General features: G+C 40.6%; 1 protein-coding gene across 1 annotated transcript in view; it reads left to right on the top strand.

The window, feature by feature from the left end:
• Positions 1-501: 501 nt before the first annotated feature.
• Positions 502-27,282, top strand: part of PIR (pirin) — a gene marked incomplete at both ends in the record, with an annotated part of 76,722 nt that continues 49,941 nt past the window's right edge. The window contains 4 exon segments of the mRNA XM_084624272.1: positions 502-556; positions 8,825-8,868; positions 9,361-9,405; positions 9,409-9,567. Coding sequence (XP_084480398.1) covers positions 502-556; positions 8,825-8,868; positions 9,361-9,405; positions 9,409-9,567 — 303 coding nt within the window.

Genomic DNA, 27,282 nt, shown 5'->3' with positions numbered 1-27,282 from the left:
CACCTTTAGGGTGCACTCAGGTCCCACTTACAAGCTTTTCTCCTTAAGCTTGAGTGCTAGCATTTTTTAAAATAAAAACTGAGAGATTCTCAAGTATTCTGTTGGCTTAAAGAGGTGAGTCTTCAAGTAGAACTCCAACTGTCGTGTGACTCGTTGTTTATAACAATCATGAACTTACAGCTGGAAGATTTAATATGTACAGCTAACATAGTGTCAGTGGGCTGAGTCCATCAACCTTTATTTCTCATGAGAACCGGCAGATGGCATTGTGTGGCAGCACTAAAAATCAGCATGCTGAATGAAGTAAGCATTTATTTCGTGAGTATTTACTGGTGGGTGGAACGTACTCATAAAAATTCCTGTTTAAGTAAAGTGTCTTAATTTATGCTTTAATGGTATGATCCACTGGCTATTGAAACCAAAGGGCATTCCATTGACTTTATAACACCAAGGACCTGAGCTAGTATCCATTAGACAAGTATCTGCCTTCTGACTCCGCTAATGCCGTATCTTGGAAAGATGAAAGAACAAGAAAAATCTGAGTTTGAGTGTCCTTGTATGTGACATACTTGGGATAAAGTATTTATTTACTCCACTGGCTTAATGCAGCAGTTATTCTTCTAAATTTAATTATAATGATAAGCTATTGCTTATTTTATTTCCCATTTTATAATAATACATAAAAAGTGGGTTAAACTTTAAAGGAAACATTATAGTATAGTACTGATATCCTCACACCATGATAAAGTTTATGAACATAAATATATCACTGTAAGGTCAATATAACAATAAGACAAATTTTTTTTATGCAAACTACTATTTCACTCTAGTAGAACAAAGTATGAACCTGTAACTTGAAATGCAAAGGACAAATAGTATTTATAACTTTAAAATGTTCACTTAAATATAATAAAAATGATTGTCAGAACTGGTCACCCGCCGCCTCCAAATAACTGTGCTTGTAAATAGATTCCAAAAGTATAAGTTCATTTAAAATTGCAGAGAGAAACTCAAGGAAATGAATACAGACTTTGGCTGTTGAAATAATGTCAATGATAGTGTTTCAAATTGTGGTATCCTTTATAACTACGGTCAGTTTAGAATCATTACAGAGAAAAGTGAGGTTTGGAAGCACTTGCTTTCAGCTCTGCTATAGAGCTGGTTGGGAATTTTTCAATAAAATGGTTTTCATAAAAAAATGCTGATTGATTAAAATGGAAACTGTTCACAAAACAGGGTCAGATTTGATGATTCTCCTGACTCGAAAAGCACCTGGGGAAATTTTTTTCAAAATTGGCAAAAGTTTAATATTTTAGAAATGAAGAATTCTGGTTTTCAGTTTTGAAGTAGCTTTTTATTTTGAAATTTAAGCTAACTGTGATTGACAAAGGTTAAAAAATGTCAGAATCACAGTGGAACATTTGGATTGACGCAAATTGGAAAACTTTATGACTTCCGTCCCCATTTGGGATGGGAAAAATTTTTGAATTCTCAAAAACAGTCATGGGATGGGAAAATCATGTATCGTCCAGCTCTACTCAGCTACCTCACTATCAGATGTTCTCACTGTTGCTGAAAGACAATTGCCTGCTCCAGTTGGAGTAAAGAGAGGCAGTACAACCACTTAATAGGTTGAGGGTGCTTGATATTGTGAGGTGAGAACTATATCCAAGTGTTTGATTCTTTGGTGAAAGAATAAATTTCTCCTGTGATGGGAGACTAGGGCCTTTGGTTTAAAAAATGTCTAGGCCAGAGGTTTTTTTTCCCCCCCGGGATATGCCTATTACTGTACTGTCATGCTGAATATATTGAAATGTTTTTATTTTGCCCCTGCATTCTGATTTATTGTTGTCAAGAGAACTCAACCAAAGTTGTCAAGAGAACTCAACACAAGAAGCTTGTCAGGATAAGGAGGGGGTTAGAAGGTGAGATAGCTAAGTTTGTTGGTTTATGGCTGCTCAGATGGTAGAAGCCTATACGAACAGAGGACTTCATATTCAGTGCAAGAAAAGAGAGAGAACACTTCAATATATCTTCATCCTCAGGAGGGTACAGCCTGTTGCCTCAGTACCTATATCTTGGGCTAAGAAACTCTTTGCCCTAGGGGTATTTTGGAATGTGAGGCTGCCATGTTTGTGGCTGACCTGTCAGTGAGGAATCCTGAGAGTTGTAGCAAAGAGACTTGCATAATCACATATCACAATTTTCAATCTGAAATCTCCTAGTATAAAAATAAAAGGAGAACAAGGAAAGAAACAAGTCTCTAGGGAAAAGCAGCGTGTGTCCTCTAACTTCTTGACATTCAGCATGGCAGCAGACCAACAAATACTTAAAGGTGCAGTTCACAGAAAACAAAGCTCACTTACAGAGCCACATACACCATGGGAAAAAATGTTCTCAGAAAATGTGTGGGGCCAGGTCCTGGGTGCGCGTTAGCAGCATGTTCTGCTCCTGGAGAGACGGGGGGTGGGGAGGACAAAGATAGCCTTATCCCACCTTTTTGCCTCCCAGCATATTAAATGGTAAAATTTGTTAAATCAAAAATTAATTATAAACACTTGAGTGTGTTTTCTGTTTAATAAGTATAGCTTTGGGCTTGGTATTCCCTTTATACATTGTCAAAATTATTATTACTACTATTTATGTTATGATAGCACCCAAAGCAGGCTATGGGCTCCTTTGTGCGAAGTGCTGTGCAAACATAGAGGAAGGCACAATTCATGCCCCAGAGAGTCAGAGCCAATAAGGTATCATTTAAGGAACTCATATTATTCTCCTGCAAATTGCAGTAACTGTCCAGCTCACGCTTAATGTTTTGTTAACTTAGTGCTTAGTTTTTGCTGTGTTAGTCTATGAACGTCCACAATGAGTACTTTAAAAGCTTAACTTTTAGTATATAGTATCTGAGTTTTTCCAGCCTCTCCACTCAAGTTAATAATCTAGCCTTATTATCATGCTTGTTGATTGCCTCCGGAACATCTCAATATCCTTTCTGTACAAGGCTGCCAGATACTTAGTGGAGTATTGTAAATGTCTTAAGAAAAGTAGATAAACTTATTCCTTTTGTTTATTGACAGACATATGTTGGTGTTGATGGTTTCATGATTTTGTCTCACACCCAGATTCCCTCTATGTGTTTGTGTAATATATGGGCTTCAGTTTCCATGGGCTGTGCTGCCAATTTAGGATGCAACTCTGCAACTTGATTCAAACTCACAATAAGACTCATTGGGTTGCAGACACATACAAAACAGAAACAATAATGCTTGCAGAATCTTCTGCAAACTGAAACCTTTGAGTTCTGCACATCACTGTTTGAGTTTTTTTGAAACCCCAAACCCTGACATCTTACTGGCTGGATTATTTGGATTCTGATTTTGTTTGTGAATTGGGACTAAGGTACATTACGTTTGGTTCAGTGAAGCAGTTATGTATGTTTTCATGTGAACATCTTCTTAAGAGGTTTCTTGAGGTTTTTTCTCTATTGTACACAGTAATAACTAGGCCTTATATATTGGTTTTCATTAGAAGGTGACAAAGTTACTGGTTTGGTCAATAGGGGAGAAGCGGTAGATGTGATAAATCTTGATTTTATTAAGGCTTTTGACAAAGTCGCACGTAACATTCTCATAAGCAAATTAGGGAATGGTGATCTAGATGAAATTACTATAAGGTAGGTGTGCAACTAGTTGAAAGACTCTACTCAAAGTTTAAATTCAGTATACGTAAGTACAAAGTACTGCACTTTAGGAATGAAAAATCAAATACACGGTTACAAAATAGGGACCAGGTGGTAGTAGTGCTGGAAAGGGTCTGTGGGTTATAGTGGTTCAGAGACTGAATATGAATCAACAATGTGATGCAGTTGCGAAAAAAGGCTAATAATGTTGTCGAGTGTATTCACAGGAGTGTCGTATGAAAGGCCTCAGCTGGAGTACTTTGTCCACTTCTGGGCACCACACTTTAAAAAGGTGTGGACAAAACAGCGAGAATTCAGAGCACAGCAACAAAACGATAAAAGGGCTAGACAACCTGGCCTATTAGGAAGGGGTAAAAAAAAACTGGGCATGTTTTGTCTTGAGAAAAGAAGACTGAGGGGGGACTTGCTAACAGTCTTCATTATGTTATGGGCTGTTTAAAAGAGGATGGTGAACAATTTTTCTTCATGTCCATCAAAGGTGGGACAAAAAGTAATTGGCTTTATCTGCAGCAAGGGAGATTTGAGTTAGATATTAAGAAAAACTTTTTGACTATCACTTTAATTAAACTAAATACAGAATAAATGGAGATCAGCCAAATATAATAAATCCTATTTGTGGTAGACTGAAGGCCTGTCTACATTACTGCTTAAGTCAATGTAACTTACATCGCTCAAGGGTATGAAAAAAGCTACTCCCTTGAGCGACACAAGTTACATCAACTTAAAGCGGTGTCCACAGTTCACTATGATGCTCTCCTGCTGACATAATTTCCACCTCTCATTGAGGTGGAGTAATAATGCCAATGGGCGAGTGCTCTCCTGTTGGCATAGAGCGTCTTCACCAGATGCGCTACAGTGGCGCAGCTGTATTGGTGTAGTGTAGATTAGCCCTTAGTTAGATTATCATTTTAACAAACAAGTTTAGGATAATTATAGACCTAACAAGAAGCTGACCTTCAAACTATGATTTGGATGTTTCACCCCTTTTATTTTTTTAAGTAAAGAGTTCACAGTCTGACCAAAGAGTTCATCAGCTGCCCCCTGCTTTGAGGGCCCCTGAATTCCAGGGCTTAGACCCTCAGAGCACATGGCATGGTCAATTCTGGCTGGTCTCTGAAATCTCTTCACCCATTCTCTTTCTCAGAGCACAGAGAGAAGAAGCAGTGTGGTGCAATCCAAGCTGAAGAAACTTGCTTCCTGCATCCTAGTGGTCCACTGCTCTGCTCATGTAGTTCAAACAGAACAGGGAAAGGGATTGGCACGTGACAGTATGCACTGTTCCACAGTCTCTGAGCATGCTTAATGTATTTAACCACTGGTGCTGAAACCTTAATTTGTGGATCACCCAAGTCACTCCAGATGGTCAACAAAAGGAGAAGCTTTGTGAACCAAATAATGGGAGATTGGGCAGGGATTTGAGAAGGATGTTGCTCCATGAAAGGGGCTTTTGCTAAGTGAGGTGAATCACTGTCTGTTGTGACTAAGCAGTTTTCTATGCGATAACAGTTAATTTATCTCATAACACATAGTAACAGAGATTGTACTGCAGTCCTTCCAAGTGAAATAGTGATGAACTTGGCCCAAAAATCTGAGTACATCTTCATATTTTTTATTTCCATCAGCGGTATTTTGGGAATTAAAAGTTGGGTATTGAGAGTTGTGGGAATGGCTCCTAATTTATTCTGGTTTTTTTTCTGACTCGACTTTTGTCATATTTTGCAACCCTTCTGATTGTTGTAATATACGAGAGCTGACTCTTGGTGGTATTAATGGTTATTAATATTTATGGGTATTCATTTTACTGTCACAAATATCTGTTCTAGAAAAGGTTTCTCCGATAGTTAAAAGCTTACATAGTCATGCCAAACCTTTAACCACATGATAGTCTACAACTGTTTTGAAGGACAGTAATTATGTCTGAGGGGTACTAGTGCTATGCAACTTTGTTGGAGTCTCACAAATCAAAAATAAACCAACTAAGTAACTTCATCTCGGTTATGTCTTTTTGCCATGAGTGTTGAAATGTGCATATGTCTTGGACTTCAAGAATGTGACTTTTTTCCTTCCACTCCATTCCTCTGATAAGTGTTTTGTTTCAAACAAGCTTAAAAGTCTCAATGTTTTTTGTTGACATGGCCTCATGCTGTTATGTGCTGTTGGCAAAAGGGGCTCTTCATTCTTTGGTTACTTACTATTAAGTGGTTTTTTTCCCCTTCCATCTGGCAGAGTCTCAAAGTGAAAACGAAGATTACAAATGCTATTGTGGGCAGTGTGCTGAATGTCTGAGTTACTGCAGACATTCTTATCCCATTTGTGTTAAATTTGACTATTGTCAGATAGAATTTGCATGTAAAAATTATTTGACTGTTTCAAGCTGGTAAGCCTCTTGTGAGATTATATGCATTGCAGTAATGCTACTATTAAAAAATAAATACTAGTGCAAGAAGAAAAATTGAAGCCATCTTTATTTGACACTTTCCTTGGGCTAGGGCTTGGTGCTGTTTCCATTCTCTTTTCAAGAAGAGAGTAGATGAAGTTTAAAGCAACTACTTTTAACCCAGTTTAGACTGATTTTTTTAAATCATGGGTTTCCCATGAACTCCATCAACCAGTGCAAAGACCTTGTTTAAATTAATCATAGTTAGACCCGGCAGCTCAAATTTTACAGTCAAAGTTGCCTAAAACCCAGCTGCGGTAACACTCTTGGGGGTGGGGGAGGGACTGCAAAACATCTCTCACACTCCCCTGCCCACCCTCTCAGATGTGACTAGCTTTTGGCCACTCTCACCAGGCCACTATGCATAAAGCCAACATTAGGATTTTGGGGAGGATCGGTGAGGTAATAATTTACAGGAATTGTTTCTTAACTCCATCGCCATGAGCCTTCTGCTGAAAGAGAGATGGAGCCCAAAAGCTTGTGCTGGGGTCTCTATATAGCTGCCAATATTTTGTGCAGATACAAAACAAGTGGCCTTTTTCTTTTAGGCCACAAACCCCAGGAATCATCTGGAGGCACAGAAGCTCTGTGCCTCTGTACCATCCCTGGTAGCTCCACTCCTTAGCATATGGCATCTCTGCTACTGATGGCTGCTCCCTGAAACTGCCTTTGAAGGGGTGATTCTACTGCACAGTCAACCCTTTTTATGGAAGAAAAAGCATATGTGTATTTCACCCTTGCATAACTCAGAAATGTTTGAACAGGTTTCCCCTTGAACTTCAGGGCTGATAGCCGGCCTAGGAAAACTTTAGCTAAGCCAAAAATACCTTTGGAGAAAGTTAAGAGCTTACACAAACAGAAGGTTTGTAATGGAAGTCTCAAGGTAGCATACCCTATACCATCTATATTGTAACAGAATAAAAGGGTAAAATATAGTTTGTAATACCATATGTGGTCTGCACACATCAAAATGTTGTCCATCAGAGTCTAAATAGCCTGATTCAATACCAATGTCATGCTGTTGTAACTGTACCGACTTCCATGGAGTTTACGTCAATATCAAATTAGAGTAATGTAGTAATGAACCGGCCCTTTGATTTAAAAATTAGCTTTCCTTATGTCTTGAAAGAAATAGCTAATGCATGATGATGCAGGTTTTGGTGTATGAGTAAGCCAGCCAGGCACCAGAGGGAGCTCACCTTAACTAAAAAGTTCTGAGGAAATAATCCTCCTGAAGTGGAGCTGAAGGACAGCAACCAACGTTTAGTAAACAAAAAGGTGAAAAACGAGCAGAGAACAGTTGAACTAAAACTTCTAATATGGCATTAAACCAGAGTAAAAATGTACTGTTACAGCATTTGACAATGTCTTTTTAAAATGGAGGGGGAAAACCACTGAAAGTCAGGAAAATCTTTTTTAATTGGAAGAATAGCTGTAAATTGAAAAAAAAAAAAACACCTTGGTTCTTACTATGCAATTCTTGAGTACAAGATGAATACTTCTCATACTGAACGTAAAGCAGTGCATAAAACTTCCGAGAAGGCTGTAATTCAGTGGATGCATAGTATAGTACAAACATCATAAACCACAAGGACTTAGCTCTAGAGACTTAGACATGTTAGCAATGTCTCTGTAATTGAAATAGGCGCTTCAGAAACTTGTAATATATGCAGGATAAATTTCAGAAGTTGTTAGGTTTTAGGTTGTTTGAAGAAAGGCAGAGAGGGTACATGAGATGAGGAGGAAGATTAGTTTGGGTACAATGTCTAACAATGAATTTGTTTTCTTTAAAAATGAGATTTTTCAGGAATTTGAAGCAAACTCACACTGTACAAAAACTTAGTCGTTCTCTAAAATATTAACAGATCCATAGCTGCACAGCTCAGGATGCTTTTTGACCAGGTGTCAGTAATACCTGTTGTTTGCCTGCAGACGAGACTTCCTTCTTATGGCAAAAGTCTCTATCCCTTTCCTCCATCCTCTGATTCCTGCATAAATAAAACCCAGATCTTTGGCTATGTTCTGCGAGCAAAGTTCAGCCTTGACATGAGGACACTTATCTATATCAACTCCAATGACTTGCCCTGCTTAATCCACCTCTGAATCTACTGTTGCCTACAGTTTTGTGATATTTGGAGGTTTTAAATGTCACCTGATCTCTGTATTTCTGCCTTCCAGCTTATGAATTTTTCCTCATTCAAAATGTTCATCTTCTCCAATGGGGCTGAAACCAAGGAAGATGGCTCCCATTTTCCTACGGTCCTGGCATGTAGACTTGAGGCTGTCTCTAATAGAGATGGGCCCCATTCTCATTGTTTTTAAAGGAAGTTGAAACTATGATACTCCAAGGAGAAACCTACAGATGTGGCCTGACAGGCTAGCCTCCTGGGCCAGGAGCTCAGGGGAGGAGGGTCCTGCGGGTCGGATGTGGCCCAGGGGCCGTAGTTTGCCCACCTCTGGCCTAGGGTGTCCCCACTCCAGGGTGCTTTCTCTGCAGTGATGATAAACTTAGTTAGTTTTACTTTTTCCTTATTGCCATCACAGCAAAAACACTGGTATGCAGAAGATAGAGCCTTGATTAGTTTCTTCTGCAGTTTCCCTTTGTGTTGGAATTGAGACCAAAAAGAGGAATGCTGAATGGCCTCCAGAGGTCCCTTCCAACTCTGTTATTCTATGATTCTATGAAGATTTTTGTGGACATGCTGGTAGATTGAACCCAGGAGGTTTACAGGTGTGGGAAAGTGGGCAGAAAGGAATCATTGACATCTTAATCCTAAACAATGACTACTTGTGCCTTTTCATTTGAATTTGTGAAGAACCTACAGCTGAGGAACACTACCCCTCTTTCTGTTATAAGAGAAGTTGAAACTGGCTGCTTTTCAACTCAGCCACTATATTGCACTCTGTTGTCATATGGTTAGATAAATTCCCAGCATGCCATGTTACCATGGGAAACTTCATATTTTTCTATTTAAAATCTCTGCTAAAGTAGATTAACAATAAATTATATTGTTTCAGTGCAGCACTTCAACATTTGAAATCAATAGATAAACTAAATGTTAGGAAAGATTATTGTTTATCTAATCTGTCTTCTAACCAGACAAAAGCTTTAGTCAGATTAACTTGTCCAAGTTAATGAAATTTGAGTGTGTTTTCTCTTCTCCATTTTCTAAAATTTAATGTCTGTGTTGTGTATTCTGTTCCTTCTATATCATCTTTCTAGTGGGTGACAGCCGGGCGGGGTATTCTTCATGCAGAGATGCTCTGCTGAGAGGAACCAGCACATGCTCTGCAACTCTGGGTCAATTTGAGAAGTTCAGAGAAAATGGTGGAACCACAATACCAAGAACTGAAAAACAAAGACTTCCCCAAACCCTCCAAGAATGGTGTGACTGTGTCCGTCATTTCAGGAGAGGCACTGGGTGTAAAGGTAAACTGTGATCATTGGTACAACTGGTGACTATGTACAAGTAATACCTACATTTGAAGCTTTAACTATTTATCATATATTTGCTGACAAGTTTAAACATCAAATGTTTTGTCAGCTCACTTTTGTTGTGAAAGGAGAGATCCTGTGAGTTTTATAAACATTCTTTAAAGGTTGCAGTTATATGGTAATTGTTCCATCTTGTCTTTTCTGTTTGGTAAGACATGTTTCTTGTAAGAAAATGCTGCATTACACGTTATTCCCTTAAGTAATGTACTATAAATCATGCATATGACACAGTTCTCCACTCAAAAAGAGCAAAGTCTGTGTGCTAGGCAGAAGATTCCTTGGCCTTTTGGAGGGATGCAGTTAACTGTCAGTTAACAGGCCCTAAAACAAGAAGTGTTGTTGCAGCCCTTACTCACATGCGTAGTCCCTTTTAATTCAATGGGACCACTTGCATGAGTAGGGCTATTCAATATAAGGGTTGCAAGTTCAGGCCCTTAAATGTATATGAAGAGCTAAATAATGTTTCTGCAACAGGCTGGCAGTTTATCTGAAGCAACCCATCCTGTTAGCAAGGTTTGCTCTTGTTGGGATCAAAGCAAGCTGGGAAAGGCAAGTGCTTAACTGTTCAGCTGCAGTAGTGTGTGGGGAGGGCATAGGGATCTCAATTCTCTAGTCCCGTGTTCAACCATGTTGGGGGCAAACACCTTTTGTTGGGATGCACAAGTGGTGTGGTGAGCAGGCTGGCTAGTGGTGCCGGCAACAGTATAGTGGATCCTGTGGGCCTCGTTCTATCATGCCTTGCGCTTTGTGTAATCATTAACATCTATGCAAAGTGGGTGTGAAATGCATCAGATCAGAATAGCAGCATTTCACACTCACTAGCACAGATGCAAATGATTATGCAAGGCATTGGGGAATCAGGCACAGAATGAGCATGTCTGCTTGGGGCCATGACCCGAACCACTCAGAGTGCCTGGGTGGCGGCACTGTGAGGAGCACGTAGCAAATGGCTCTTCTGGGCACACTGCCCCACATTTCCAGCACCCAAACAGACTGTGTCTCTTTGGAAATCATAACGCTTCAAGCCATCTCTGCTCTCACCTTTGCAAAAGGCAAAACAAGTTTCCATAGTCTCTGTACTCACTGGAGTCTAGATGTATTTTGAACCTTCTTTTTAAAATTTTGGCTAACTGAATGTTGGCTGAATATATATAGACTAGGGCTTGATTCCCCCATTGCCTTGCCCTTTGTATGGTCATGTAACATTTCTGAATCAAAATGGTAGCATTTTACAGCCATTCTGCACAAGGGGTATGGCAGTGGAGAATCAAGCCCTGAAACTATTCATAACATTTTCCCTGCTGACACTTCACAACAATGGATATCACTATTGTGCATGAAGTAAAGCTTCATGTTAATGATCAGTTAAAGGAGAATTTGGGGACTTTAGACCTGTAATTTCCTTTTGACAGATCTTAGTGTGTACTTGTAATTCCTATTAATGGGAATTACATGCAGCAGAAGGAAAGCTATAAAATGCTTAGATTTGTACTGGAAAAAGCAAGTTTTTGCAAACAGTGACCAGATAAGAACTGGTACCAGAGCAATTTCTAGATATTATTAGGGCAACTTGAAATATCAAACTCAACTTATTTGTTAAGTCTATGTGATTATGAAGTGTCTATTCCCTGTGTTTTTCTTTCAGCTGCAAGTAGACTTGTTGTGGAATGGACGCCAAGTAACCAATGAAATATTATTGTTTCACATTTCAAGTTCTGCTTTGAACTCATATTTACTAAAACCAGGAAAATTAATATAATTAAATCTTGGTTATTTTCATGGCAGACGATGAAGGTTCATAATCTTGGTATTTGAATCAATCTTTTTATTAGGCTTTTTATAAGCTAGTTAAATTGCACAAAAATCTAACAGCATATGAAAAAAATTGAGCCAATGTCCTCATATACATAATGTTACTAAGAGAAGACATGCCTTTGTAATCTACTGGAATGTGCATTGTAAAGGAAGACTGAGCTTTTGTATTTGCAGACAAGGTTACAAAGAAAAAACAAACTACACAGCTGGCTAGGCTGGGGCCAACTGCTCACACGTAGTGCTTGTGAGCCCGTCCCCTCCCTTTCCAAGGTGAATCCTGACCACTCCATTTTGCCTCTACATTCCACTGCTCTCATTAAACTGACCGTTACCTTGTAGAAGCAGGGCAGCAGACAGTTGTCTCTTTCAGAATGCTTGTATATTTTTCATCCACAACTAGGGGCAGTTCAATCTTGATGCCCACTGAAATCTGGGCCTCACATGGGACTGCCAAGAAATCACATGAGCTGGAGTGATTACATCAGTCCTGCTTGAATCCTTGTACCACCTCCCTCCTTTCTACTGCATCAAGTTTGATCTTTGATCCTTGCTGTCAGGGCCCTACAGGAATGCCCCTGCCTAATTATCCAACCCTTAATTCAATGAGACTGCATGGGTGGTGTAAGCAGGGTGGAATTTGGCCATCAGATTGTACCCTTTTGGGTCCAGAACACTTGTTGTCTTACCCTACTGGACTGTAAATCACCTAGTACGTTTTGACACTACATAATTTTATACTGGGAGGTGGGTTGGAAGAGAACAGTCAACACGCACAACAGGAATAGTTTGTCTTGGACAACTCTTCTAGCAAGTCCATACTTGCATCTTTTAAAAGAACGATTCCTAGTCCCCTACTAAGAGCAAGTATGGCTGGTCATTTCCTAACTAAGGAAATGTGAAGTAACTGGTTCCATCTGTAGCTGCAGACATTTAAATGAAGAGACGGGTGTGACAGGATCCCCAAAGTGCAGCCTGGGACCGTGGGACCGCTATGCCCCCTGAACTCTCTCCAGCCTGAGCCATCTCTCTCAATGCCTTGCTAGTGACGAGCAGCAAACCCCTCCAGGTGCTGTTATCACTCAGAACAACTGCATGTGGAGCCCAACACCCAGTAGATTGCATGAATGCTCCCAGAGCCACTCATGAATCACACAGAGAAAGGCACCAGAGCAATCCCCCTTCACCAGCTCCCAGCACTGTACCCCAGGAATATACTGTCTTGCACTCTTCAAGACAAGTGTGTACATTTATTAATTGGTTCACCACTTCATCAATGAAAAGTGGATATACACCAGCCTTTGCAAAACCTGAGCAGATCTGCCACACACTTCATAGAAACCCACTGGTAAAGATAAGCATAAAGATAAGCAGTAAAACAAATTTATTGACTACAGAAGATAGATTTTAAGTGATATTAGGTGATAGGCAAAAAGTCAGAGTTAGTTACCAAAATAAAATAAAATATAAGCACACAATCTAAACTCTCAACCCTATTAGACTGGGCAACATCTAGATTAAGCAGTTTTTCTCACCCCACTGGATATTGCTGTCCTTAATATACAGATTTGGCCCATGTTTACGGGACAGTCTCCTCTGTTGGAGTCTTGTCTTTGTCTTTGTTGCTTGCAGCAAAGGTGGGGGAAGGAGAAAGGACCAGCATGTGGCCACCGTGTTCTGTTTTATACTTTTAATCCCATGTGCTTGGGGAGCACAAATCCAGGCATGTCTGGGGGGTATTGCTGAGTCTCCAGGCAAGGTTGAGCATTTCTCCAGTTGTGGCCTCATGCAGGTGAGTCATTGAATTGTAGCTCCCTTGTTGGACAATGGCTGTTGATGGTTTGTTTGACATGCTGCTCAGGTGTTGGTTACTTTACTTGCTGTTGCCTCTGGGGAGCTAATATTTGGCTGATTCCCCAATGTACAGCATGTTTTAGTGACAACCATATAACACAATTCTCATAACTTCATATGCATTAAAGATATACATATATGGATAGAGAAATGACTTTCAGCAGATCATAACCTTTCCCCTGATACCTTACAAGGCATGCTTTATATATGTAAGATCACGATGATATAAAACTGAGGAATATGGGGGTTACAGGATGCTCCCCCAAGGTATAGAATGTCACAATGGGGAAAAAGTAAACAGTTTCAGGAATGCTCAGTAAGGCATAAGCATCTTGTTGCATTTTTTCTTGTCATCATTTTTGTTTGTTTTTGTGATCGGCACAATGCCTGTGTGGAACGTTGAGCAGGAATGAGTTAACTTTTCTGCTACACAAATATAACTTGGTGCAGGTACTCCATTTCTGTTAAGGCTGCTCTTGAGACATAGAGAATGTACATGGTAGCATAGAGTATGGAATTTCTGTCGCCTTCTCTCAGTGGACATCAATGAACAAGGAAATAGGCTTTTGGGAAGAGGCTTTGCAGATGATAGCCTGCTACTATGGGTCCCCTGAAAGGCATTCATTGTGAACATCGTCTACAATATTTTCTACAAACTAGTATTTTATTTATTTCACAGGTCCCTTTATTTTAAGAAGTAGATACTCTCCCAAGGAATATCCATACTTCCAAGTCAAACTGTTCCCCATGAGCTTTGATCTTACAACTACAAGCATGAAGTGCTGCAACTTCATTTGTAACTCAGAATTGCCAAACAAACAGTGCTGCAGAGTGCACACAGCTCAGTTGGTCCAAAATCTTAGTAATGTTGATCTTGCCTGTGCTCTTGCATATTCAGGGTGCAAGTCCTTGACATAGGCCTTGTCTTCACAATGGAGGCAAGTCGACCTAAGTTACGCTACTCCAGCTACATGAATAAAGTAGCTGGAGTCGATGTAATTTAGGTCAACTTACCCTGGTGTCTTCACTGCATTGCATCAACAGGAGACACTCTCTGATTGACTTTCCTTACTCTTCTCGGGGAGCGGCAGTCCTGGGGTCGACTGGAGAGTGCTCTGCCATTGATTTAGCAGGTCCTCACTAGACCCGCTAAATCAGTTTCTGTTGCATCGATTGTAGCAGCATCGATCTCCCCATAGTGAAGACCAGCCCATAGTTACCCAGGAATTACATTCCCACCTACTAGGATGGGATCAAATATACTCTTACATTGAAATAAAAATATTTGACTCACTACAGCATCATTATCAATATAATGGATAATAGTGAGAATAAACACACATCTGGTGCTCCACATTTGTACCTGGTGCTACAAAAATATGAATTTACAGTAGGACCTCTCCACCAGAGCAACAGAAGATGGAACTGGTCTACAAACATTGTGCATAATATTGTGTCAGAGATGCAGTACTGAAATGATGCTGGTTTTCTTCCAAATGGAAGAATTTATCTTATGCTATAAAGAAAGACCACTTATTCTCTAACTCATGGTTTGACTGGGTATCTTGTGGAGATTGTGCTGTTAGAAGCTGCTCAGCCAGGTAGAGGACACATAGACACTTGGATGTCCAAGGTGTTCTTTTGCCACTGCTAGGTAGTTGGTGGAGCCTCTTCTATCTAAAGAGAAGCTAAAAGGGACTAGACTGCTCAGATGGAGCAGGCTTTCAGGCAACACAGGCCATCCACATATACTCCTCTGTAAAACACCTTCTGCTGTTTCCAGCCATAGTGTTTAGAACCCACATACTTGAGGTCTGCCCTCCTGGAATAATAGCCTGTCAACTAAAACAAAGAGTGTAGAATGGACTGATTGCACAATAGGATGGTTACTAAACAAATACACCAGAAAACTGCTATATTATTTAGTTTTTACAAAACACACCAATTAAAAGTTCTCAGTCTAACTTCATGGTTAAGATGGGAGAAGAGGCAGCTGCAAGAGAGAAGGAAGAGAAGCCCTGACGATTTTGATTCCTTCAGTTGCTATGGCCAAAAGAAACTGGTAGGGTTGGGGGCTGATGCTCTTTGTATGGTATTACCTTGCACCAAACAGCAAGTCCTGCATGGGGGCATGTGTGCAGCCACTGCCTTGCAGAAGTTTCTGAATTTCAAAGCTGAGCGCATTAATACTCCTAAGTGTGAGGGATCTATACTGACAATATCTGAAGGAGTAATAAACCTTTCGACAACACCAAGTCCCTTAAGAGTAAAAAATCAATGGGACAGTCTCAGACTTCCAAATAGCCAACTGTCTTCTAGCCAAAATTCAGTGCTATGCTTAAAAATAATCTCTTAAATAGTCATTGGAATAGAAGAATAGTGAATAAGACGATAAATTGCAGGCACTGGGTCTATTGCTACACTCAGAATGTTGGACAGAGTGTCAACTTTTTCCTGCCAAAAACTCTGTATTTTGATGCAGGAGCAAGTCCAGCAGCAGGGAGTATCCCTTGATAATCTGCATTTAGGAAATCAGTCTGAGAACCTGAAATCTATCACATTAAAATGCAAAATCCACAAAAAATAATAAAACAAACTACATTGGCGTGTACCTTGTAATAACAGTATCTGTTCAGGTATAGCTACAGATATTCTCTTCTCACTCTGGAGAGGTAGCATCTGTTGTGTAGGGGGCACAATCTACTGGAAACTATCCACAACTCATTTTGGGTGTCTCCCTAACTCTCTCTTCTTACACATAGACCATAAGAATGAAATCTGTTCTGTAAGACTTCCATGATGTGCAGATATGAAACTATTAAAGTGGGGAAACTCCTTTTTTTAATAATGTAGAAAAGGAAGATCAGATGCTTCTGTTCTCCCTGTCCGAACACAAGAACAAGGGGAAGTTCAGTGAAACTGGAAGGTGATAAATTCCAAACTGACAAAAGGAAATACTTTTTATGCAATGTGTAATTAGACTGTGGAACTCATTGCCACAGGAAGTTGTTGATGCCAAAAAATAACAAGATTCAAAGCAGGACTGGAAATTGTATAGAGATAACAAGAATATCCAGAGTTATGTTTATTGCTAACAAAAATTTTGGAAAGGATATTTAAACCTCATGCCACAGAGCTGAAGCCAGTCACTAACTATTAGAGATCAGGATAAGACCTAACGTGGGAGGCCAGTTAGCCAACATCTTTCTGATGTGGGGTTCTTACACTATCCTCTGAAGTGCCTACTGCTGGCCATTGCTGAAGACAGGGTATTGGACTAGGTAGATTTTGGGTCTGATCCAGTATGACAATTCCTTTGTACACAGCACATAGAAACAAAGGGACAGTCTCCACTATACCCCATTTGAAATGAGCTAAAATTCCCTTGGACGACTCAAAGTATGCTAGGTTTCAGAGTAGCAGCTGTGTTAGTCTGTATTTGAAAAAGAAAAGGAGTACTTGTGGCACTTTAGAGACTAACCAATTTATTTGAGCATAAGCTTTTGTGAGCTACAGCTCACTTCATCTAATGCATTCATCGAATGCATTCACTGAAGGACGACCCATCACTCTCACAGATCTTGGGAGATAGGCCAGTCCTTGCTTACAGACAGCACCCTAACCTGAAGCAAATACTCACCAGCAACCACACACCACACAACAGAACCACTAACCCAGGAAACTATCCTTGCAACGAAGCCCGTTGCCAACTCTGTCCACACATCTATTCAGGGGACACCATCATAGGGCCTAATCACATCAGCCACACCATCAGAGGCTCGTTCACCTGCGCATCTACCAATGTGATATATGCCATCATGTGCCAGCAATGCCCCTCTGCCATGTACATTGGCCAAACTGTACAGTCTCTACGTAAAAGAATAAATGGACACAAATCAGACATCAAGAATTATAACATTGAAAAACCAGTTGGAGAACACTTCAATCTCTTTGGTCATTCGATTACAGACATAAAAGTTGAAATTCTTCAACCAAAAAACTTCAAAACCAGACTCCAAAGAGAGACTGCTGAATTGGAATTAATTTGCAAAGTGGATACAATTAACTTAGGCTTGAATAGAGACTGGGAGTGGATGGGTCATTACACAAAGTAAAACTATTTCCCCATGTTTATTCCACTCCCCACTGTTCCTCAGACATTCTTGTCAACTGCTGGAAATGGCCCACCTTGATTATCACTACAAAGGTCCCCCCTTCCCACTCTCCTGCTGGTAATATCTCACCTTAAGTGATCACTCTCGTTACAGTGTGTATGGTAACACCCATTGTTTCATGTTCTGTGTGTATATAAATCTCCCCACTGTATTTTCCACTGAATGCATCCGATGAAGTGAGCTGTAGCTCACAAAAGCTTATGCTCAAATAAATTGGTTAGTCTCTAAGGTGCCACAAGTCCTCCTTTTCAAAGTATGTGGTTTTTCTTCTGAGCTTATGTACATATTAATATATGCATGTTGTAGGCAGTCACCTAATGAAGCTCTGGACAACGTGGATCACTTCTTCTATCTCTGCTCAATTCTTACCAGCTCACTTATCCTTGATAGGGAACTTTTGATGCTAGAATCGGCAAAGCTTCTATTACCTTTGGCAAACTTACCTCATGTATTTGGAGCAACAAGTTGCTAACCCTAAACACAAAGGTGGCTGTTTATCAGGCTTGTGTCCTGAGTACCCTCCTTTATGTTGGTGAAAGCTGGGTAATGTACTCCAAGCAGGAGTGGAGATTCAACAGTTTCCACCTCCGCTGTCTTAGAAAAATCCTTGGAGTTACTTGGGACAAACGGATCACCAATGACGAGATCCTTGAGACAACTGGCCTACAGTCTATGCAAACTACGCTGGACATTTGCAGGCTTCACTGGTTGGGGCATGTGTTGCCTGCCGAAGGCTGTGCTGTACAGTCAACTCAAGAACTGCTCGCGGCGCAGGGGAAGGCCAAAGCTCCGATACATCAACAAGATGAAGCAAGGCCTCCAGAAATTCAGCATTCCCACTGACAACTGGGGAAAATCCTTCCCAAAATTGTTCAGATTGGAGAAGCTGGGTTAAGACTGGTGCAGTCACTGCAGAGAGCCATCAGACAGACCAGGCTGAGGCTTGCAGGTGAGCCAGGAAGCAGAGTATGCTTCAACTTTCATCAGGCAAGCATAGGCACTGACTTCTAATGGCGCTGGTGGATGCTTGACCCCCCTCTGCCCTCAGCCCTGCCCCGACTCCACCGCCCCCCGCCCCCTCCTGCCCCCATTCCAACCCCTTCCCCAAAGTCCCTGCCCCAACTCCACCCCCTCCCTGCCCCTATTGGACTCTTTCCCCAAATCCCTGCCCTGGCCCCGGCTCCTCCCCTGAGCGTGCCACGTTCCTGCTCCTCCCCCCTCCCTCCCAGAGCTTGCTACCACTGTTTGGCGGCAGCAAGTGCTGGGAGGGGTGGGGGAGGAATGGGGATGCGGCGCACTCAGGGGAGGACGAGGAGGTGGGGGTAGGGGTAAGGGGGGGAGTTTGGCTGCCGGTGGAGCACCCTATAGCTCTGGAGCACCCATGGAGTCGGCGCCTATGCAGGCAAGTGGACCTTTAGCCACTGTGCGAAGGTTTGTTGCTCGTGCATCAGGCTCTTTTCCCATACCATTGCTAAGCACCCTGATGGACCAACTTTGTCGTGTCTCCTTTCATCTGTCAGGATGTTGGATGTCCGTACCCATATAGCATACTGTACGATGTCTTCATCTTAGGATATGGCATTCTTTCTGAAGGAGAGGTTCAGATGAGCAAAATTGTAGAACAATAAATAGAGTTCATGTCACCTGCACTGAGAATTAGTGTTTGGTGGAGGTGGAGAAGCTACTAGGAGAGGCTGTTCTAAATTTGATTTTGACAAATAGGGAGGAACTGGTTAAGAATTTGAAAGCGGAAGGCAGCTTGAGTGAAAGGGATCATGAAATGATAGATAGAGTTCATGATTCTAAGGAATGGTAGGAGGAAGAACAGCCAATGGATTCCAAGAAGGCAGACTTTAGCAAACTCAGAGAGTTGGTAGGTAAGATCCCAGGGGAAGCAAGTCTAAGGGGAAAAACAATTGAAGACAGTTGACAGTTTTTCAAAGAGACATTATTAAGGGCACAAGAGCAAATTATCCTACTGCATAGGAAAGATAGGAAGTATGGCAAGAGACCATCCTAGCTTAACCAGGAAATCTTCAATGATCTAAAAATCAAAAAAGAGTCCTACGAAAAGTTACAAAGTTACAAAGGATTAATATAAACAAATAACACAAGTTTGTAGGGACAAAATTAGAGAGGCCAAGGCACAAAATGAGATCACACTAGCTAGAGAAATAAAGGGTAACAATAAAACATACTACAAATACATTAGAAGCAAGAGGAAGACCAAGGACAGGTGTAGGCCCATTACTTAATGAGGGGGGAAAAATAATAACAGAAAATGTGGAAATGGCAGAGGTGCTTAATGACTTATTTGTTTTGGTTTTCACCGAGAAGTTTGGTGGTGATTGGACGTCTAACATAGTGAATGCCAGTGAAAATGAGGTAGGATCAGAGGGTAAAATAGGAAAAGACAAGTTAAAAATTACTTAGACAAGTTAGATGTCTTCAAGTCACCAGGGCCTAATGAAATGCATCCTACAATACTCAAGGAGCTGACTGAGGAGATATCTGAGCCATTAGTGATTATCTTTGAAAAGTCATGGAAGACGGGAGAAATTCCAGAAGACTGGAAAAGGCAAATATAGTGCCAATCTATAAAAAGGGAAATAAGGACAACCTAGGGAATTACAGGCCAGTCATCTTAACTTCTGTACCCAGAAAGATTATGGAGCAAATAATTAAGCAATCAATTTCCAAACATCTAGACGATAATAAGGTGATAAGTAACAACATGGATTTTTCAAGAACAAATTGTGGCAAACCAGCTTGATAGCTTTCTTTGACAGGTAACAAGCCTTGTGGATGGGGGGAAGTGGTAGTAAAGCTTTTGATACTGTCTTGCATGACCGTCTCATAAACAAACTAGGGAAATACAACCTAGCTGGAGCTGCTATAAGGTGGGTGCAAAATTGGTTGGAAAACCATTCCCAGAGAGTAGTTATCAGTGGTTTGCAGTCATGCTGGAAGGGCATAACGAGTGGGGTCCCGCAGGGATCAGTTCTGTTCAATATCTTCTTTAATGATTTAGATAATGGCAGGGAGAGTACATTTATAAAGTTTGCAGATGATACCAAACTGGGAGGGGTTGCTAGCACTTTGGAGGATAGGATTATAGTTCAAAATGATCTGGACAAACTGGAGAAATGGTTTGAAGTAAATAGGATGAAATTCAATAAGAACAAATGCAAAGTACTCCACTTAGGAAGGAACAATCAGTTGCACACATACAAAATGGGAAATGACTGCCTAGGAAGGAGTACTGCAGAAAGGGATCTGGGAGTCATAGTGGATCACAAGCTAAATATAAGTCAACAGTGTAACACTCTTGGAGAAAAAAAAGCAAACATCATTCTGGGACGTATTAGCAGCAGTGTTGTAAGCAAAACATGAGAAGTAATTCTTCTACTCTACTCCGTGCTGATTAGGCCTCAACTGAAGTATTGTGTCCAGTTCTGGGTGCCACATTTCAGGAAAGATGTGGACAAATTGGAGAAAGTCTAGAGAAGAGCAAGAAGAATGATTAAGGGTCTAAAAAACATGACCTATGAAGGAAGATTGAAAAAATTGGGTTTGTTTTGTCTGGAGAAGAGAAGACTGAGGAGAGACATGACAACAGTTTTTAAGTACATAAAAGGTTGTTACAAGGAGAAGGGAGAAGAATTGTTTGTCTTAACCTCTGAGGAGAGGACAAGAAGCAATGGACTTAAATTGCAGCAAGGGAGGTTTAGGTTGGACATTAGGAAAAACTTCCTGTCAGGGTGGTTAAGCACTGGAATAAAGTGTCTAGGGAGGTTGTGGAATCTTCATCACTGGAGATTTTTAAGAACAGGTTAGACAAACAGGAATGGTCTAGATAATACTTAGTCCTGCCATGAGAGCAGGGGACTGGACTAGGTGACCTCTCGAGGTCCCTTCCAGTCCTATGATTCTATGATAATTTATTGCTTATACCCCATAAGATGATGATGGACTCTTAGCTAAACTTCCACCTCATAACAATTATGTTGAAAACCTCTGCTATGCTGTGTTTTGCACAAAGTGATAGTGAGGCTTGCGTTGTTCAATATCTGATCTAATAGATTAACTACTCGTGGCAGAAGCTTCAGGTGTAAGGCAGAATCTCTTTTATTTATCTGTGTATGTTTCAAACTTGTTACTTATTATTTATTTGTATTACCATAGCACCTAGGAGCCCTAGTCATGGACCAGGACCCCGCTGTGCTAGGTGATGTACAAACAGAGTATGTCTACATGACAGCTGGGAGGTGTGATTCCCAACGTGAGTTGATAGACTCCTGCTAGTTTTGTTCAAGCTAGCACATGAAAAAGCAGTATGGATGTTGCTGCATGGGTGGTGGCTTGGGCTAGCTGGCTGACCTCAGACCCAGGGGGTCAGGCGGGCTTGGACTTGGGCAGCTAGCATGAGCTGCTGGGCTTGCAGTAATGTCCCACTCTGTACCCTTGGCTGTTGCTCTTCTGCCAGACTCTCTGAAGAGTCTCATACCAGCTCTTGCCTCATCCCTGTTTCTCCATGACTAAAGAACAATTCATGCCTTTCATTTCCTGCCTTGCTTGCACGAACAGTTGTGACCCAGAACTAAATCCTCAGAATTCTTTGCCTTAAAGGGCTACACTGGCTGTGCCTGTGTGTACATGGCCAGCATCCTGTTGCAGAATGTCAGAGATGGAAAAGACTATTGAGTGCTCCAGAACTTCTCCTTGCCAGTAAAGAACCATTCCCTATATTCTAATGTCTTGACCAGGCTAGTTTAAAAAGTGCTACGTACTACTTCCTGTAGACAAGCCTCTCTCCTCCAGAGCACCTCCATGTGTTCACGCATGGTATTGCAGAGGTTTTTTCAGCTTAGTACCCCCTTTAGCCATTCTTGTTCCACAGCGATCTGTCATTTTCCATCGCCTAGCCCTCCAGCCAGGTCACTACTTAGTGCATTCTCCTGCCGACCCTTAAGGGCAGAGCACCTCATCACACTTTCCTTAAAAGATTATTCAGGACACCTCACTGTTAGGAAGTATTTCCTATTATTTTGCCAGTGTTTCCTATTGATGATATCATTCCATTACTCCTAGTTCATGCACCCAGTTAAGACACTAAATAAAAATATTGCCAACCCTTAGTTTTAGAAATCATGAATAGGCCTTAAAAATCATGAGATTTAAATTAAATAATACACTTGGGACTCTTTTTATTTGCCTTCTGACTTCTGAGCCTTTAGAGTGCACATGGATTACGTTTTCAAGCTTGTCTCCACAAATATAGGAGCTAGATGCTTTGGTTGGTTGGTTGATTTATAAGGAATGCTGAGATTCTCATAATCACATGAGTCCAGGAGAGCTAGATGCTTTGGTTGGTTGGTTGGTTGATTTATAAGGAATGCTGAGATTCTCATAATCACATGAGTCCAGGAGCTGGGGCTTTAAGAAAAACACCAAATATCAAGATGTTGTTTTCTCCAGGTTTCTTCCCATCCTTCTGATCTAAGTCCCTTTGTATGATTTTTATCTCCTGACTGCTGTTTGCAACTCCTCACAGGTTAGTAGCATCGGCAAACTTCATAAACATGCTATTTCTTCACTTTTCCAGATCATAAATTTACACATTACATAAAACAGATTTAGCACTGATCCCTGCACCATCTATCTGCACCCAGTTAAGACACTAAATAAAAATATTGCCAACGCTTAGTTTTAGAAATCATGAATAGGCCTTAAAAATCATGAGATTTAAATTAAATAATACATTTGGGACTCTTTTTATTTGCCTTCTGACTTCTGAGCCTTTAGAGTGCACATGGATTACGTTTTCAAGCTTGTCTCCACAAATATAGGAGCTAGATGCTTTGGTTGGTTGGTTGATTTATAAGGAATGCTGAGATTCTCATAATCACATGAGTCCAGGAGCTGGGGCTTTAAGAAAAACACCAAATATCAAGATGTTGTTTTCTCCAGGTTTCTTCCCATCCTTCTGATCTAAGTCCCTTTGTATGATTTTTATCTCCTGACTGCTGTTTGCAACTCCTCACAGGTTAGTAGCATCGGCAAACTTCATAAACATGCTATTTCTTCACTTTTCCAGATCATAAATTTACACATTACATAAAACAGATTTAGCACTGATCCCTGCACCATCTATTAGCTATCTCTCCATAACTCTGTACCGTTGCCATTTTTACCCTTCCTTTCCTGTTGACAGGTTTCAAACCACATGACAGTGTTCCTATCCTAGCCAATTCACATTAATTTTGTAAGATTTTGTAAGACACAGGGATCGTCTACAGAGTGGGGTAATGCACTCTATGGGGATGTGATTTTTAAAATGCATGAATATATTGTGCATTAATGGTCCATGTAGACCTGCTGATGCTCTAAAGGTACTAACTAAAGATACGTTAAAGCATACTAGGAACCATTAGTGCACATCGGCAAGGTCTACACAGACCAATTAATGTGCAACACGTGTGTGCTTTAGAGCACATTACCTCTTCCATAGAGCACATTACCTCTCCACGTACGCAAGCCCTCGGTATGAAATGCTTTGCTGTAATCCAAGAATGATATTTACTGCATTTCCTTCAACCACTAGTCGCGTATTTATGTCGAAAAGCAATCATGAAAAAACAGTGAGCATAAGTAAATAAAGATGGAAGATGTAGGTTTACATAAGGTATATATAATCAAGATCTCACTCTTAAGTAATATGGCAGAAACAGTATTCACAGCTGAGGCCTCCACATCTCACATAGGTATTTTCCTTCTGCCATTCATGTAAATGGGTTTCATCTGTGTGAAGTACTGCAAATATGGCCAAAATAATGAGATACCCTTGGGGTTTTATGGTTTTCATTGCCAGATGAAGCAATTGTCTGTTTACAAAAAGGGGGGGGAAATAGTATAACTGAAATCACTAAAGTCTGAGATGGATACTAAACTAGATGAACCACTGGTCTGATCCAAATATGACAATTTCTATATCCCTTTGAAGCATACATGACATTATGAGAAGGCACGTTTTAGTTCCACCTTTTGCCCATTGCTCTTGTTCCTACCTCAGTACTCTGTACATTGGACAAGAGAGGGAGGCTCTGAATTAATAGTCCTGATCTCCTCTTCTTTCACAGGTCATTTTCTATAAGGTTTCAAGATTTAATAATGGGCTCTTCAGTCTGGCAGAGAAAGATATAACATGATCCAATGGCTGGAAGTTGAAGCTAGACAAATTCAGTCTGGAAATAAGATGCCAATTTTTAAAGATGAGAGTAATTAACCATTGGAACAATTTACCAAAAGTTGTGGTGGATTCTCCATTCCTGAGACTTTTTAAATCAAGGTTGAATGGTTTTCTAAAAGATACTCTCTAGGAATAATTCTGGAAATGTTCTATGGCCTGTGTTATAGAAGAGGTTATAATCATAATGGTTGCTTCTGACTTAGAATCTATGAGCATGTCCCGATTATATGCATTTAAAATAAGCAGGCCCTTTAAGGGGAAGAATAGTGCTTTTTCCAGATCCCTCCCACATGAAGTCAGTTTTGTCAGCTCCTTTAATTTATTTGTGAGTGTTGTGATAGTTGGTCATTCGCTCAAGGCCCTAGCTCCTGGAGTCAGATTATTAGGTGAAAATCTCAGCTTTTATTTATTTTTAAAGGAAATTTCTAGCCTCAATGGTTGTAGAGAAAATCTTGAAAATTGTGGTTCAGAAACTAGAAGGGAAATTTAAAATAAAAATCTTACTAATTTTTACACCTCGTGATTTTTAGGCCAGTCTCATGCTTTTGGGGAGTCTGACCGATTTTTTTTTTGTAATCCTTGGGGTTCTGTACTAGGTAGTCAGACCAAATCTATCCATGCAATACCAAAAAGAGACAGAAACTTTCATCCTGACCCTCTGTCTAGCAAAAGGCACTAGCTTGATCTACCAACCTCAGGATACCACAGATGGATCGGACCACATAAGTTCCCCAATATTTTAAGATGCAGAATCCCTGTTAAGATTCATGTGGGAGGTTCTTAAACTGTTGTTTGTTTTTTCAGCTTGGGCTACAAACATGCAATATGGATAGGCTTGGCAGAATTCTACTTTTCTTCCTTTATAATTTTGATAGATGATATTGATGTTTATTTTAATCATTATTTAGATTTTTATCTATTTTAATTTTCACAGTTGTGAAAAATTATGCATTTAAGCATTTTTATTTTATTTGTATCAATTTGAATTTTCACAGTTGCAGGAAATTATGAGATGACATTATTAATGATAGTAGATGTTGAGATTCAAAAGGTTAAAGCTTTATGAACCATTTAAACACAAATTGTCAACATCGCATGTCAACACATACAAAGTAAATATCCTTAAATCAAGAGCTCATAGCTGTTTTTCTGTTCATTTACTAGTTCAGGTAACAAACCGAATTCAAAAATCTAAATCACTGGATTTTGACTCTAAGAAGTCCTCAAGCAGCATTTTTCTTACTTTGCCTATCTGTAAATTTTGATTATTTATCAATGGAAATATTTTTTTGTCAGTGTGTGTGCACAGTTAAATCAACGTTTCCTGACATTTACTGGTAAAAATCTAATCCTTGCAAACTTAATATGGGCTTACACCATCCCTTCAGCATAGTCACCCCATATTTCCTATATCCTGGGATGGCATTCATCACCTGACCCAGTCCTTACCTTCCTCCATGTGCACACACATTCACAAAGGACTGACTATGGTATATACCTGTGACTGTCACTCAGGAGCTGCTATGCTGGAGACGAGGGGTGCGGGGAGGGAGGAAATAAATGAAATAAGCGGGGGGTCATGTATACTAGTGGGGCAAGAAAGAAAATAGCAAAGCATGCTCCACAGCTGCACATTACTGCAAAGCGTGGCTCTTGTTTTGCCACTATTTTTTTGTTGTATCTCCAACCAAAGCTAGACATGATTGCTCTGTGTCAGCATTGCTGGATTCTCCTGGTCTGCAGAATGTGTCTTGGAGCTTGCAGCAACTTGGCACATGCAGACAGTGCTGTTGGAACTGTTTGTTTCCAAGAAAATTGAGATAATTTTTCAGTGTGGGAGAATGTTAGTGTTTGTGGGTCACTGTTGTTCTGACTTGGTTTATAAAGCTGCATGTGGCACTCTCTGTTGTCCAAATTGAATTCAAGGTCAATGAGATCATTGCAAACATGCCCCATATGTAGAGTGTGAACTAAATGGAAGCTTTGAATTCAGATTTATTACTTGATCATCAAACTGACAGGTAATTCCCTAACACTGACGCATTGCACTGATTCTGATAGCCAGTGTCAGGGGGTAGCCGTGTTAGTCTGTATCCACAAAAACAACAAGGAGTCCAGTGGCACCTTAAAGACTAACAGATTTATTTGGGCATAAGCTTTCATGGGTAAAAACCCCACTTCTTCAGACGCATGGAGTGAAAATTATAGATGCAGACATAAATATACAGATACATGAAGAGAAGGGAGTTTCCCCACAAGTGGGAACCAGTGTTGACAGGGCCAATTCGATCAGGGTGGATGTAGTCCACTCCCAACAATAGATGAGGAGGTGTCAATTCCAGGAGGGGCAAAGCTGCTTCTGTAAAGGAAAATAACAGAACATGACTGGCCATCACGTATAGCCCCCAGCTAAAACCTCTCCAGCACATTATTAACGATCTACAACCTATCCTGGAAAACGATCCCTCACTCTCCCAGACCTTGGGAGACAGGCCAGTCCTTGCTTACAGACAGCCTTCCAACCTGAAGCAAATACTCACCAGCAACTACACACCACAC

Source organism: Lepidochelys olivacea (assembly GCF_965140295.1).
Source record: "Lepidochelys olivacea isolate rLepOli2 genome assembly, chromosome: 1".
Classification (NCBI taxonomy): Eukaryota; Metazoa; Chordata; order Testudines; family Cheloniidae; genus Lepidochelys; species Lepidochelys olivacea.
The sequence above is the reverse complement of the archived record's forward strand: the minus strand, read 5'-3'. Positions and strand labels throughout refer to the sequence as shown.